Consider the following 14,260-nt stretch of genomic DNA (forward strand, 5'->3'; position numbering starts at 1 on the left):
GTCATACCTATTTTTTTTGTTTTATGTGGTTTACAATATCAAACAAGAGGGTAAGCGAAGAGTGGATGGAATTGGCGTTTGTTTGATTAGTGGAGCTCCAACTGACTGGTTCTTTCTTCCCCCTCTCTCCCTAGGTGCCTGCAGACCCTGTAACAACACAGAGCTCCTTATGGCTGTCTGCACCAGTGACTTTGGTGAGCTCTCCTCTTTTACAACCTCCTGTTTTGTTGTCCGGGCTGCCGTATAACAATAAAATAACATGCCAGACCAGGAACAGTTTGGCAGAGGTGTGGACTCGAGTCACATGACTTGGACTCGAGTTACAAATTGGATGACTTGAGACTCAACTTGATACAGAATAAAATAACTCTCGAGCCTCAAGACGGGACTTTGACTTGAGACTGATGACTTGAAATTATCTGGCCAGTGTTTGTCACTTATTTTGTGGCACTTCAAGAGCAAAGAAATCAAACAAGCAATATATCATGACCGGTCAACCAATAGTGGCCGAGTCTTTGAAAGCTGCATCCTCTGAAGATTTATGGCGATCCGCTCTCTACAATTTGACATTTTGAGCTTCACCCGATCCTATAGCTGTGCAGCAAATCAACAATATTCGCTAGACCGATCAGTGGTTCTCAAAAAATTGCTGTGCAAATGTGGCCTGTCATTACAGCCATAAATGGTGATGCATTTTCAAAACGGAAGATACTGAGCTTTACATCGGCATATTGAGCTTATCATTTGAGACTCGGACCTTGTGACTTCCATGTGACTCGAATAATAGTGACTTGGTCCCACCTCTGCAGTTTGGTGTCATTGCATTTTCTACCCCAATTCAAACTACATATACTTCAATACAAAATGGCTAGAAAAGCTATTCAGTTTCAACCAAAAAATGTCATAATTTTGTGTCATGATTCAGGAACTACAAATCGGTTGTCGAATCATCTTACCCCAGCTCTAAGGTTGGGCTGACAGTGATCCAAATTCTCATCCCTCTGAACTACTTAATGTATGCAGAGGTGAAACTGAACAACTTTTTCCTCTCCAGTTCCCTAAAGTTAACCTACCCCCCCCCCTTCTCGAGGCACTGTAGTGGACAAATCCGCATGGCTCTAATTCAGACATAATTAGGCTGAATTATGTCGGGATTATGGAACTGTTCCAGGAAGTTCTCCAATACTCATTTAACTGACTCTAATTAATGTTAGCCTCTGGTGGGCTAGGATCCTAGTTACTTGTTTTATTACTTCAGCTGTTTTTTTTACGGCTAATACATGACCGGTTTCCCAGCAATTTCAAAAATGTTTTTAGAATGTGAAGAGCAGGTATTCAAGACAATTACATTAATTAAAATATATTTCCTCCAACTTTAGTCCACATTTTGTTGAATTATGATCTTCATATTTGTAACCACTGTTACAAACTAATCTGGGCAATAGAGCTTGTGACTAACTGGTGTGTCTCTTCTCCCCACAGTAGTGCGTGGTAACATCAAGGCGGTGGATGAGGACAGTGAGCTACGGGCGGCGGTAATAAAGGTCAGCACCACCCGAGTATTTCGCCAGAAATATGCCCTGTTCACCGGGACAGGCCGCCTGACCCTCTCAGGCGAGATCAGGACCCTGCTGCAGTGTGGTGTCCGGCCCGGGGCAGGAAGCTTCCTCTTCACCGGCCGCATACACTTCGGCGAGGCGTGGCTGGGCTGCGCGCCCCGCTACAAGGACTTCCTCCAGGCCTACACTCAGGCCAAGTTGGTCCAGCAGCTACCCTGTGAACTGGCTGTGGACTGAGCAGACCACCCCAAATCTCGGCTGACTACTTCCCTGTAATAGGGCTTGCCTCACAATACAGCCTTAACTCAATCAGCCTGTCCTCTGGTTTGCCAAACCTCTGAATGAAAGGCGAGGAAGATGGAAGCTCACCCGATGGTGTAGCTTCTTAGTCTTCCCCAAAGGACTGAGGAGTTGGGCATGGACATTCTTAGCAACATTCCCAGTGCAATATGCAGTCCTGTGGAGATATGAAGGACACCGTGTGGACTAGATGAGATTAAATAATTTGGCACGGGACAAGTTTTCCAGATGCCAATATACATATTCGGAATTCTCAGAAGAGCTTTCCGTAACAACAAGGCAGGCATGGCATGGATTCAGAGCTATTGAGTGTGACTGTGTCTTTTAAACTCAGGAAAATATGTGAAAAATTCTGTGGTGAAGTTAGTCTGTTTTAGAAGTTACACAATTGCTATTCCAGTAATTAACCACAAGGCTGTGTTTTTCTATGGTAGTCTTCAGTGGCCACTCATTTTATTCAATGGTTTTTGTTTGGGAAATCTACCATTTTGTGTCCAAGATGTTCGCACAAATGTGTAGTTAAAACAAACAATGGTGGACTATTCTTAGTGTTACGATTCTTTATTGGAGATTAGGGAGGGGCTTTCTCTTTTTCAAATGTTTTTTTTTTATCGTAATTTGCACTGATAAGGGAATGATCTGGAAAGTCTGATGCTGCAAGCACTGAAAACCAAAATGAAAAGCTGATTTATGTAGCGTAGAAGAGGTGTGATCAGAACTTAATATATGTATAGATATTGCTAGCGCATCTTAATGCTAGGCTAGGGCTGGCACATGTTAGCGCTTGTGTAGAAGGTTCAAAGCTCGCTTCGCTCTAGTGCTGAAAGCACTTTCATGACATTAGTCAACTCAGAGAAAAACAATCTCCAAGTACACACGGCAATTCTGCCTTTTAGAACCCTGCATAAATATTTAATGAAGAGTTTTTATGGTACTGTTGACTTCCAAGATTTCATTGTGTTCTCAGTTTGGTTGAAAACTTTTAAAGTTTTATATGTTGATTTATTTTAATTTGAAACTGTTTTTCCAGTTGAATATAATTATTTTGCAGTAGTGTTTCCTATTGCAGCCATTTTGTAGTTATTCATACCCATTTTCCACATGAAAAAATTGCCACCTGTAAGCCTAAGAAAGCTGTCTGCAAAATTTTAACAAAACTGATGTCTTGATATTGAGATGCTATAAGGCCTACTGGCCCAGATTTATGTAATTGTTACTGTATTAATGGGAGTTTGTGAGGACATTTTTTAAATGTTTGTGGGACTACAACTGTTGACAACAGCAATATTCCCCTCAGTAAAAGTCCAATGGGATATGTCTCAAAGCTGGCAGAAAGAGTTGCAGTAGCGATCTAATTTTCACAAGCATGCGTCCGAAATGTTGATCACCATGTTGAGCCGTGAAAACCTCAAGCAATTTTGTCCAAATATCAGTACTGAATTCTTCAAGCAATATTCAATGTATTTGCGTAATAGTCTTTACACCAGCTTTGGGGTTAGCAGTAAGTATGTCTGGGATAAGTTATGAGGGGGACAAAACATGTCTATGACAATTCTGGTCAGTCAAAAGACGTCACGTCTTATGTGCACTAATCGATGAAGGGAGCGGTTAATATCAAATTAACGTGATGTGGTATGTAAAAAGAAATACGCAATACTGCCATGTTTGCTGATATTGTCAATTGTTTCTGTGTGATTTTTGTGTACCAATGTGAATGTAAATAAGAACATCTAAAAAACAAACTACTTATGGAGGGGGGGGGGAATTTTTCAGTATTTTGGAGTGTTTATGTGGCCTGTGACAAAGTCTGAAAAGCTCATTTGAATCTCATGGATTTTTCTTAAATCTCTGCATGGTTGCTTCTCTCACTAACTTTTTATAGTAAAGTTATATAGTTGTACAGTTTTATAGTTGTTCCCTCTCATGCACACATCTTTAAAACATTAGGCTAACTGAGACTACAGATGACCATGGTTGAAAAACATGGCCCAATTTGATTCAAACCACAACCTCTAGTTGTCCCTTGGATATATGTGGGAGAAGATACAGACTTTTCCAACAATGTCAAATCACTATAAGTGTCATTAACCCTGATTTCTGTGGGCCCAAAATGAATTGCTTGAATGAAAGCGAGATTTAGAGGGGTGCAAACAGACCTAATGGGTTGCAGGGAGAGAGTGAGAAAAGGACGGTTGGAATTCTGTTGTGCTCTGACTCCCGTTTTCAGGATTCAGGAAGCAATACATTACCATTAAGGGAGCAGTGTTCAGAGCGGGCTGGGAGGAATGGAGATGCCGCAGTCGCTCACTCTGTCCTCATGCCAGTCAGCCAGGTTTAAAGGGTTATATACTCCCTCTCAGCCAACAGAAAGCAAGACTGAACACATAGTGTCTTAGTGTTGATACACATTGGCTTACTCCACATTTTGTTGTTATAGCCTGAATTCAAAACTGATTTAAAAAAAAAATAATCCTCACCCGTCTACACGCAATACCCCATAATGACAAAGTGAAAACATGTTTTAGAAATTGTTGCTAATTTATTGATATTTAAATGAGATTTCTGTATTTAAGTATTCACACCCTGAGTCAGTACTTTGTAGAAGCACCTTTGGTGGGGATGACAGCGCTGAGTCATCTTGGGTCTGGATGTTGTGATTTTTTCCCCCTCCCATTTTATGTACAGATTTTCTCAAGCTCTGTCAAATTCTTGTTATGAAGCCATTCCAGCATTGCTTTGGCTGTTTATGCTGGGCGTCATTGTCCTGTTGGAATGTAAATCTTCACCCCAGTTTAAGGTAGTTTGCACTCAAAAGCAGATTCTCAACAAGGATTTTACTGTATTTGGCTCCAATCATTGTTTTTCTCTCCTTACCAGTCTCCGAGTCCCTGCCGCTGAAAAGCATCCCCATAGCATGATGCTGCCACCACCGTGCTTCACGGTAGGGATGGTGTTAGATGGGTGATGAGGTGTGCCTGGTGTTCTCAAGACATAGTGTGACAGCATGCCTGAAGTTGACAAAAAGGCACATGAAAAACTGAGATCAAAATGCAGATTCTGTGGTCTGATGAGACAGAAATGTAACTCTTTAGCCTGAATGTAAGGACATAAGGACTTAACACTTATGTTAAGTCCGCAAGCTAGATCCCTGCAATGTCTCATTAAAGATATAACTTTTCTGTACTCTCTGGACTAAAACCTAATTATGATAAGTGTACAATATTACGTATTGGATCTTTAAAAAATACTACTTTTACATTACCCTGCAGCTTACCTATAAAATGAGTTGATGGTGAAATAGACATACTCGGTATTCATATCACAAAAGATATAAATAAGCTCTCCACAATGAATTTCAATAGAAAACTTGTAAAAATAGACAAGATCCTGCAACCACGGAGAGGTAAATACCTGTCTATTTATGGAAAAATTGCCCTGATTAACTCCTTAGTCATATCTCAGTTTACTCACTTACTTATGGCGCTGCCTACTCCTGATGATTCGTTTTTCAAATCATATGAGTATATTTCGCATTATCTGGGATGCTAAACCAGACAAAATAAAATGAACCTATCTATATAATGAATATGAATTGGGTGGGTTGAGATTATTAAATATAAATGCACTAAACCTCTCTCTAAAAGCTTCACTCATTCAAAAGTTTTATTTGAACGCTAAATGGTTCTGAAGTAGATTAATAAGAAAAGCTCATCCATTATTTAAAAATTGCCTTTTTGCCATTTTCGATTAATTGAAAATGATACTTTTTTCAAAGTATCTGTCTTTTTCAAACAAGCATTGCAGAGCTGGCTACATTTTCAATTTCATCCCCCTGAAAAGATAGAACAAATATTATGGCTGAACTCAAATGTGCAGGGTTGATAAAATACCTGTATTTATGGGAAAGTTGTTTGAAAAGGGTATTTTGTTCTTAAATGATATTGTAAATTGTAATGGTAGAGTTATGTCCTTCATGGAGTTGTACGGGAAGGTCTGCTCAATCCAAGAGTACAACCAATTGATTACAGCATTGCCCCAAAAATGGAGGAGGCAGGTGGCAGCGGGAGGAGGTAGGGAAATGGTCTGTCTGCCCAATATAAAGGATCAAAACAGGCGGAGGAATAAAAATAGCATAAATAGGAAAGTATACCAGTTTCATTTGAGGACCAGGATGTTGACAACTGTGCCATACAGATTGCAAAATAGTTGGGGAGAGATTTTTTTTTAATGTACCGATTCCATGGTACATAAAATGAGTTGAGTTGATATATAAAACAACGCAAGATTCAAGACTTTGTGCTTTTCAGCTAAAATTATTATATAGAATTCTTGCCACCAACAAAATGTTGAATATTTGGGGCATAAAATCATCGAAGCTCTGCAGATTTTGTTGTGAGGATACAGAATCAATAGACCATTTATTTTGGCATTGCCCTCAGGTAGCCTGTTTCTGGTCTCAGGTTCAGGAATGGCTGAAAATGCATAGCATTGATCTAAAATTGACCCTAGAAATAGTACTGTTAGGAGATCTGGAGAGACCGGGTCACTCAATTACTAATACTCTTAGTAAAAGTATTTATCTTCAACACGCAATCTGTAGATTCTATTCGATTAGATAGATTGAAATTGTACGTTAAACATCACAGCATAGTTGAAAGATATGTGTTGCGTAGAAACACGAAGTGGGTGGCCAGCAGAGATAGATGGGATGGGCTGAGGGAAGCTGAGGGTTGGTATGTGGAATTGGAGACAAGTGGGAGTGGAGTTGCTGTGTGAGAGAGAGAATGATGGTCAAAAGATAAAGGCGAAAAAAAGTCGAAATAAAACATAATAAAAGTACATTTGAATGACACCTAAGTGGCAGTGTTTTTACAACTAATGCCGGTTTGCCTGAGGCTGATGCCGTGCAGGTGTTTGTACACATGCATATACACACACTCTCATTCAAATAAACACATACAAGAACACACACATACATGTAATAGTGCCAGACATGCACACAAACATGTACAGTTGGCATTGCTGTTATGATTTCAGATGTCCTTTTTTTTTGTTGCATTGTTGTTTGCTGTTTTCTTCTGTATTTTCCTTTTTTCTCTTTAGTTCATTCTCTTGGTTGTTGGTGCATTGGGGGATTCTTGGGGGTGGGGAATGGAATTAATTGTATTTTATTATTTTTTTCTTCCGGGGGGGGGGACTGTGGGACGGGTTTCGAATGGTTGAGGGACAGCTATTGGGGAACTGTGGGGGGATCTTGGAGGGTTCGGGTTTCACAAGATTGTGATCATGAAAAAGGAAACTATGACATATATTTTATATCACTATCATGCACACGCACCCTGACACATAAGGAGGGCTCTGTTGCGGAAAGACTGATACATGTTTGATAGTGTATTGATGCTGTATTGTTTGTCCTTCATGTTCTAATACTTTAATGTTAATCCTTCCTTGTGTTTTTTGTAATGAATTTTGTAATAAAAATTTAAAAAAGAAGCTGATGATCATTACACAAGTGAACCTTATGGTGGGGATAGTAAAATGTGCCGTTTTGTCACAACACAATGCCATAGATGTCTCAAGTGTTGAGGGAGTGTGCAATTGGCATGCTGACTGCAGGAATGTCTACCAGAGCTGTTTCCAGAGAATTTAATGTTTATTTCTCTACCATAAGCTGCCTCGTTTTAGAGAATTTAGCAGTATGTCCAACCGTCCACACACAACCGCAGACCTCGTGTAACCATGCCAGCCCAGGACCTCCACCTCCGGCTTCTTCACCTGCGGGATTGTCTGAGACCAGCACCCTGATGAAACAGATAACTATTTTTGTCTGTAATAAATCCCTTTTGTGAGGAAAAACTCATTCTGATTGGATGGGCCTGGCTCCCCAGTAGGTGGGCCTATGCCTTCACAGGCCCACCTATGGCTGCGCCCCTGCCCAGTCATGTGAAATCCACTCAGTAAAATCGTTGATATTGTTGCATGTTGCATTTCTATTTTTGTTCATTATATATCATGTCCAAACAATTGAATTGGCCACAGGTGGATTTGAAGTTGTAGTGACGTCTCAAGGATGATCAACGGAACCTGGATGCAACTAAGCTCAATTTGGAGTGTCATAGCAAAGGGGTGTGAGTACTTATGTAAATCTAAAAACATGTTTTCAATTGGTCAATATTGTATAGATGGGTGAGAAAAAAATATATTTAATCTATTTTTAATTCAGGCTGTAAAACAAATAAATGTGGAATAAGTCAAGGGGTATGAACACTTTCTGAAGGCCCTGTATACACTGTCACACTCCAAGTATTATTACTGGTTACTGAACACCGGGGTTATGTTCAATTAAATGCCTATTTAATCCACGAGTTGAAAGATTCACATGGAAAATAATGAGCATTTTTAAATGAATGAAATGCATATCTTTTCATCCTTCTATTAATTTATTCCATTGACATGGAATAGACCTCTGGACACACAATAATACTAGAGACAGATGCTGGTTTCTCACTTCTACAGTAGAAGGATACTCCTATAAGGATAACACTAAACCGCTATGTTAAATTGACCACCTGTTTGTCTCATAGCAAAACTCAGTTAAATCAAAAATACAATTGTATTTGTCACATGCTTCGTAAACAAAAGGTGTAGACTAAAAGTGAAATGCTTACTTACACGTCCTTTTCCAACAATGCAGAGTGACTCAGTGCAACCATGTCCTGAACCTTTATGCTTCTCTGAGAATTATATCTACCTCGGTAAAATCTCATAAATGTATTGCAAATGTTAAATCTGTTTGAACAAGAGCATGTGGGAAATTGAACATGATGTTACATTTATGTGGAAAAAACAGACTGAATATGCTTCCCATCCAATGGCATACATAGTATCACCCTTGGAAACCCCATAACATGTTTGCCTCTGCATCAGTAACTGATCTAAACCTCTTATGTTTGCCTCAGCTGGGGCACCTGAAATTCCCCAGCACCCCTCCCTCCCTCTACATCTTAGCCATCTGAGGTTTCTGCTGAATGACTGATAAGCCAAAACAAAAAGCACTAAAGTTATGCCCACTCCACTACCAGTAATATATCATGTGACATTTCCTGGTAGCCCATATACTCCCTTCATCCCTCCCAATTTTCTCTTAATAACGTCAACATCAACCGTTTCGGGAGAATACAAACACAGATAGCATTTATAGAGTCTCCATAAGCATGCATTCTGAGAATACCGCATTGTGCGTCTGGCACGAAGGAATAGACACAACCAAGTTATTCTTTCTTGCCGATAACAAACAGTTATTATGGTGTCATGACGTTGCCTGTTTGGGTACAGCAAGCCCCATCCCCCTCTCCCTGCCTCTCCCTACCCCCTACAACTAGGCTGCTGTGGTCAAAGAGAGGTCGTAAATTCCTAAGGAAGACCCTGCCTCATGGCCACACAGTATTAGAGAGAGGGTAAACTTTCACAGAGGACAAAGGAAATCCTTCCACCTCACAGAACTTGAGGTACGGACACATTTCATGTTCCGGGAAAGTATAAAAGATCGGTGAATGTTCCAGCTATGAACTGGTCCGTTTGTCACAACTTGGGAAACTCACGGGAGACTGTGTGGCTACATTACCATACCGCTGTTTATATAATAGCCTCAGATATGAGGTTTACATCTAATTGTTGTATAAGATGAATGAGTGAGTATGATACTGTTTGTATAATTGTGTAATATGATTTTGGACTGTTTAATGAAGAAAAATACAATTCCCTTTTGATTTGAACTAAATCCGAGGACCCGCCCCTGAGCCCAGTTAGGGTCAGACATCCTGGGAGAGCCCCTTTCTGCAATTCCGAATAAAAACCCAACTTTGAGAAGTTATCACTAGACCATGTTTTTCTCCATTAGGAGTAGACGAAGGTTGTGGACCATTGCTGAATCGTTTAACCTGTTATGGCTGCAAGGGGCAGTATTGAGTAGCCAGTTAAATAGTGCCCATTTCAAACGGCCTCGTACTCAATTCTTGCTCGTACAATATGCATATTATTATTACTATTGGATAGAAAACACTCTCTAGTTTCTAAAACCGTTTGAATTATTTCTCTGAGTGAAACAGAACTCATTCTGCAGCACTTTTCCTGACCAGGAAGTGGAATGTCAGAAATATATGCTCTGTTCAACTTCCTGCCTATACATGGTCATGATACGTAAGAGTCTACGTACACTTCATACGCCTTCCTCTGGGTGTCAAGAGGCTGTGAGAGAAGAAATTTTGTGTTTATCTTGGTCTGAGGTGGAATAAAAGCTATTTCTTTGACGTGACCGTCCACTTCCTGTTTCTGGAGCGCGCGAAAGAGGACATGGATTTGGCTTCTGTTTTGCTCCCGTTATGGACGACTAACATCTCCGTCTTAGATTTTATTTGATACATGTGACCATATCATCGTAACGTATGTTTTTTCAATATAGTTTAATCAGATTATTGAAATTTTTTCGGGAGTTTTGCCGTGTTCCGTTCTCTGACTTTGTTGCCGTTGGAGTGATCCGTGCCACTTGGCAAGTGCCCATGCTAAATGAAGAGGGATATTTGCCGTTCCAGATCAAAACAACGACTGTTCTGGACAAAGGACACCTTGTCCAACATTCTGACGGAAGATCACCAAAAGTAAGAAACATTTTATGATGCTATTTCTAATATCTGTCGTGCATGTGAACTGGTCGTGGGCGCCCAAGTGTTTCTGGCTATTGTGGCTACGCTAATATAGCGCTACATTTTGTTTTCGCTGTAAAACATTTAATAAATCGGAAATATTGTCTGGAATCACAAGATGCCTGTCTTTCAATTGCTGTACACTATGTATTTTTCAGAAATGTTTTATGATGAGTAATTAGGTATTTGACGTTGGTGTCTGTAAATATTATGGCTGCTTTCGGTGCAATTTCTGATTGTAGCTGAAATGTAAACTATGATTTATACCTGAAATATGCAAATTTTTCGAACAAAACATATGCTATACAATAAATATGTTATCAGACTGTCATCTGATGAAGTTGTTTCTTGGTTAGTGGCTATTTATATCTTTATTTGGTCGAATTTGTGATAGCTACTGATGGAGTAAAAACTGATGGAGTAAGAATAGTGGTGTCTTTTGCTAACGTGGTTAGCTAATAGATTTACATATTGTGTCTTCCCTGTAAAACATTTTAAAAATCGGACATGTTGGCTTGATTCACAAGATGTGTACCTTTCATCTGGTGTCTTGGACTTGTTAATGTGTGAAAGTTAAATATTTAAAAAAAATATCTTTTGAATTTCGCGCCCTGCACTTGAGCTGGATGTTGTCATAAGTGTACCGGTGTCGGGCTGCAGCCATAAGAAGTTAACCATACCACGTGGTTAAACTCTTAGACTATCGATACCGACAGAATAAGAACAAGTCTTTGATATTGATTACTAGTCTGCAGCTAGGAATTCGGTATCATTGAACACGAAGAACGACAACCGCCGAAACATCCACTCGATAACGAAACTAACAAATGTCACTCTGAACTATCCCCTCTAACCACAAGCGAGAGAGAGAGGGAGAGAGACAGACAATTCTACAAAAGACACAAACTTTTCACCGGCGATCAAGACGACACACTGAGCGCAAATATATATATTGATTGCAATTGTTCCCGAATGAGTGAGCGTTCATGTGCAAAGGATTAGCATCTCAATTGTTATAATTAACTCTGTAGTGACTTCTTAGTCGAAGCCCCCATTTCCCCTTTGTCTAACAAGCCGCCATGCCGGTTTAGCCCACTAGGGCATATTCTCCTATCATTTCATGTAACCACATTTACCAAGTTTGTTTGTTTGTTTGTTTATGCATTTCTGTGAATTACTTAGTTAGTAATAAATAAATTATTTAAGACAATTGATGTATGGATGACTCATAGTGAAGACTGGGTTCGTGCAGATAACCAACAATTTACAACGTTTGGAATGAGACTAACGTGAGGTAAAATAAATAAATCATTAATCAGAAGACTATTGATCAGATATGAAAATATCTGAAAGGTTATATTGGGAAATTATAACTTTGTAATCTGAATACTTTCCTTGGTGCCCCAACTTCCTAGTTAATTACAGTTACATGATTATTCAGTTTAATCGAGTAACTAATTACAGAGAATCTTTGATAAAAACTATAAGTCTTCAATTTAATGATAGTAAAGACACGACAATGGACAGCGGTTGCTTATCAAATAGGGATTTTTAATCACAGATTAGTTATGATGCCATGCTTCATGCTATACACTCTTATAACAAAGGGTTCCAAAGGAGAACCCTTTTTGGTTCCAGGTAGAACCCTTTTAGGTTCCATGCACAGTAGAACCCTCTGTGGAAAGGGTTCTACATCAGCGGTTCCCAACCTTTTTTGCAACACGGACTGGTCTAATATAGACAATATTTTCCCAGACCAGCCGTCGGGCGGTGGTTGGGGGTTCACGACACAACCGGAATATTGATTAGGCCTATAGGTTTAGTATAGCCGCTTTCTTATAACATTTTAGTTTAAGTAGGTCTAACGTGATGATATTATAAAAACATAAAGTTAATATTTTTCTCTAATGACCATATTAATAAAAACATTGCAACTCATCGTGTCGCTGAATCAGTGGGAGCCCTGAGCTTGTTTCCCGGCAAACAAGACGGTCCCATATAGGGGTGATGGGAGACAGTGACACCCAAAGGGTGTTCCTTATGTCTACTCCGTAATTTCGTTTATGTTGCCATTATTGCGGAAAACCATGCTTCGCAGAGATACAGTAGGATGTTGGAAATGGAAGCAACGTTTTCAGTGCTTTTGTGGCTATCAGGATATTCAGCCTTGATTTTAATCCAGAAGGTTGGCAGAGATGAAGTTCTCAAACATACTTTTAAGGCCACCCTCAATTGCAACCTCAAGGAGTAGAACTTCTTCCTACATGGACATGGACGATTCACCTGGGACATTCACAAACAGGTCGTGGATCCATTCCTTCGCACTTCGTGGGTCTTTGGCGGTTGGGAAGTAACGCTCGAACTCCAATGACAGCGAAGCTAGGTGATTGCGCACCAGCTGGGAGAAAGACAGCCTAGTCTCAATCTCTCCCAAAATATTTGGAACATGTCAAATATGCCCCTGTCCACTTGCCGTCCCCACAGTTCCAGTTTGGCTTTGAATGCAGCCACTTTATCTGCCATCTCAAAGACAGTTGACATTCTCCCCTGAAGTGACAGATTGAGTTCGTTGAGCAGGTTGAATATGTGGCACAGGTAAGCCAGTTATGTGACCCTCACTGAAATGGGCTGCCAGTGGTGACTTTTTTCTGAAAGAAATCTCTGCAGCGGCTCTCGTAACTCAAACACTCTGGCAAGTTATCTCCCCCTGGATAGCCATCTGACTTCTGTGTATAAGAGAAGGCGTTTGTGCTCTGCGTCCATTTCCTCACAAACCTGCCCTAACAGACGCAAGTTAAGGGCATGTGCTTTGATGTGATTGATAACTTTAATAACATCATGCAATATGACGTTTTCAGGTGACATTTTTCGGCTAGCCAGTATTTCTCTGTGAATGACACGTGCGTAGTGCGTAGACTCACATTCAGGCGCAACCTCTTTAACCCGGGTAGTGAAATCATACAGCCGCCCAGTAATGGCAGCAGCCCCATCCGTGCACATGCCAACACAGAATGACCAATCCAATTTTCCTGACATGTAATCATCCATAGACTTGAGTAGTTCTGCGGCCGTTGTGTTAGTCGGCAGGGACAGCGCACACATCATATCCTCATGCACATCGTCCTGAAATATGTATTGCCTTGTTCTCGACAACGGTAGATTCGTCGACCTGGATTGCATACCATGGTGACTCATTAAGCCTCTCTAACAATTGTGCTTCAATGTCCTCCGTTATTTCATCAATCCGCAAAGTGACGGTGGTAGCCGAAAGAGGAACCTGTGATATTGTTTTAGCTGCAGCCTCTCCTAAGAGTTCACCGCAGTGAAAAGCTTCTCGGCCTTAGCAATACGGCTAGCCACTAAGTATGACACTGTCAGTGCAACCACGTTTGTTGATGCGGTGGCTTTCAAGACTTGCTTCTGTCCTTCTTGTTCATGTTGTCTTTGCTCAAGGAATTCAACAGGTTTGTCTTTCAGTGCAGGGTCCTTGGATTCGATGTGTCAAGGCAATGAAGGAGTTTTGAGGGCTTCATTGCCTCGTTGGATAGCCTATCTCCACATACTACGCACAAGGGGCTTGGAGCATGCGAGTCAGCTGTCGCAATAAAGTCATATTTTAGGTAGGACTCATCATATTTTCTATTGAATTTTTTGCAGTCTCGGACTCTGCTGTCTCTGCATTATCGACATCGTCGTTGG

The 14,260-nt window shown here is 40.4% G+C and overlaps 1 protein-coding gene across 1 annotated transcript in view; it reads left to right on the forward strand.

Annotated features, from left to right (window-relative positions):
* LOC120060834 (meteorin-like) overlaps positions 1-3,578 on the forward strand; it is a 29,764-nt gene extending 26,186 nt beyond the window's left edge. The window contains exons 3-4 of the mRNA XM_039010254.1: positions 135-194; positions 1,483-3,578. Of these exons, the coding sequence (XP_038866182.1) occupies positions 135-194; positions 1,483-1,796 (374 nt within the window). The 3' untranslated portion in view covers positions 1,797-3,578. The remainder of the gene's footprint in view (positions 1-134; positions 195-1,482) is intronic.
* Positions 3,579-14,260: the final 10,682 nt, after the last annotated feature.

Source organism: Salvelinus namaycush, chromosome 16 (genome assembly GCF_016432855.1).
Source record: "Salvelinus namaycush isolate Seneca chromosome 16, SaNama_1.0, whole genome shotgun sequence".
Lineage (NCBI taxonomy): Eukaryota > Metazoa > Chordata > Actinopteri > Salmoniformes > Salmonidae > Salvelinus > Salvelinus namaycush.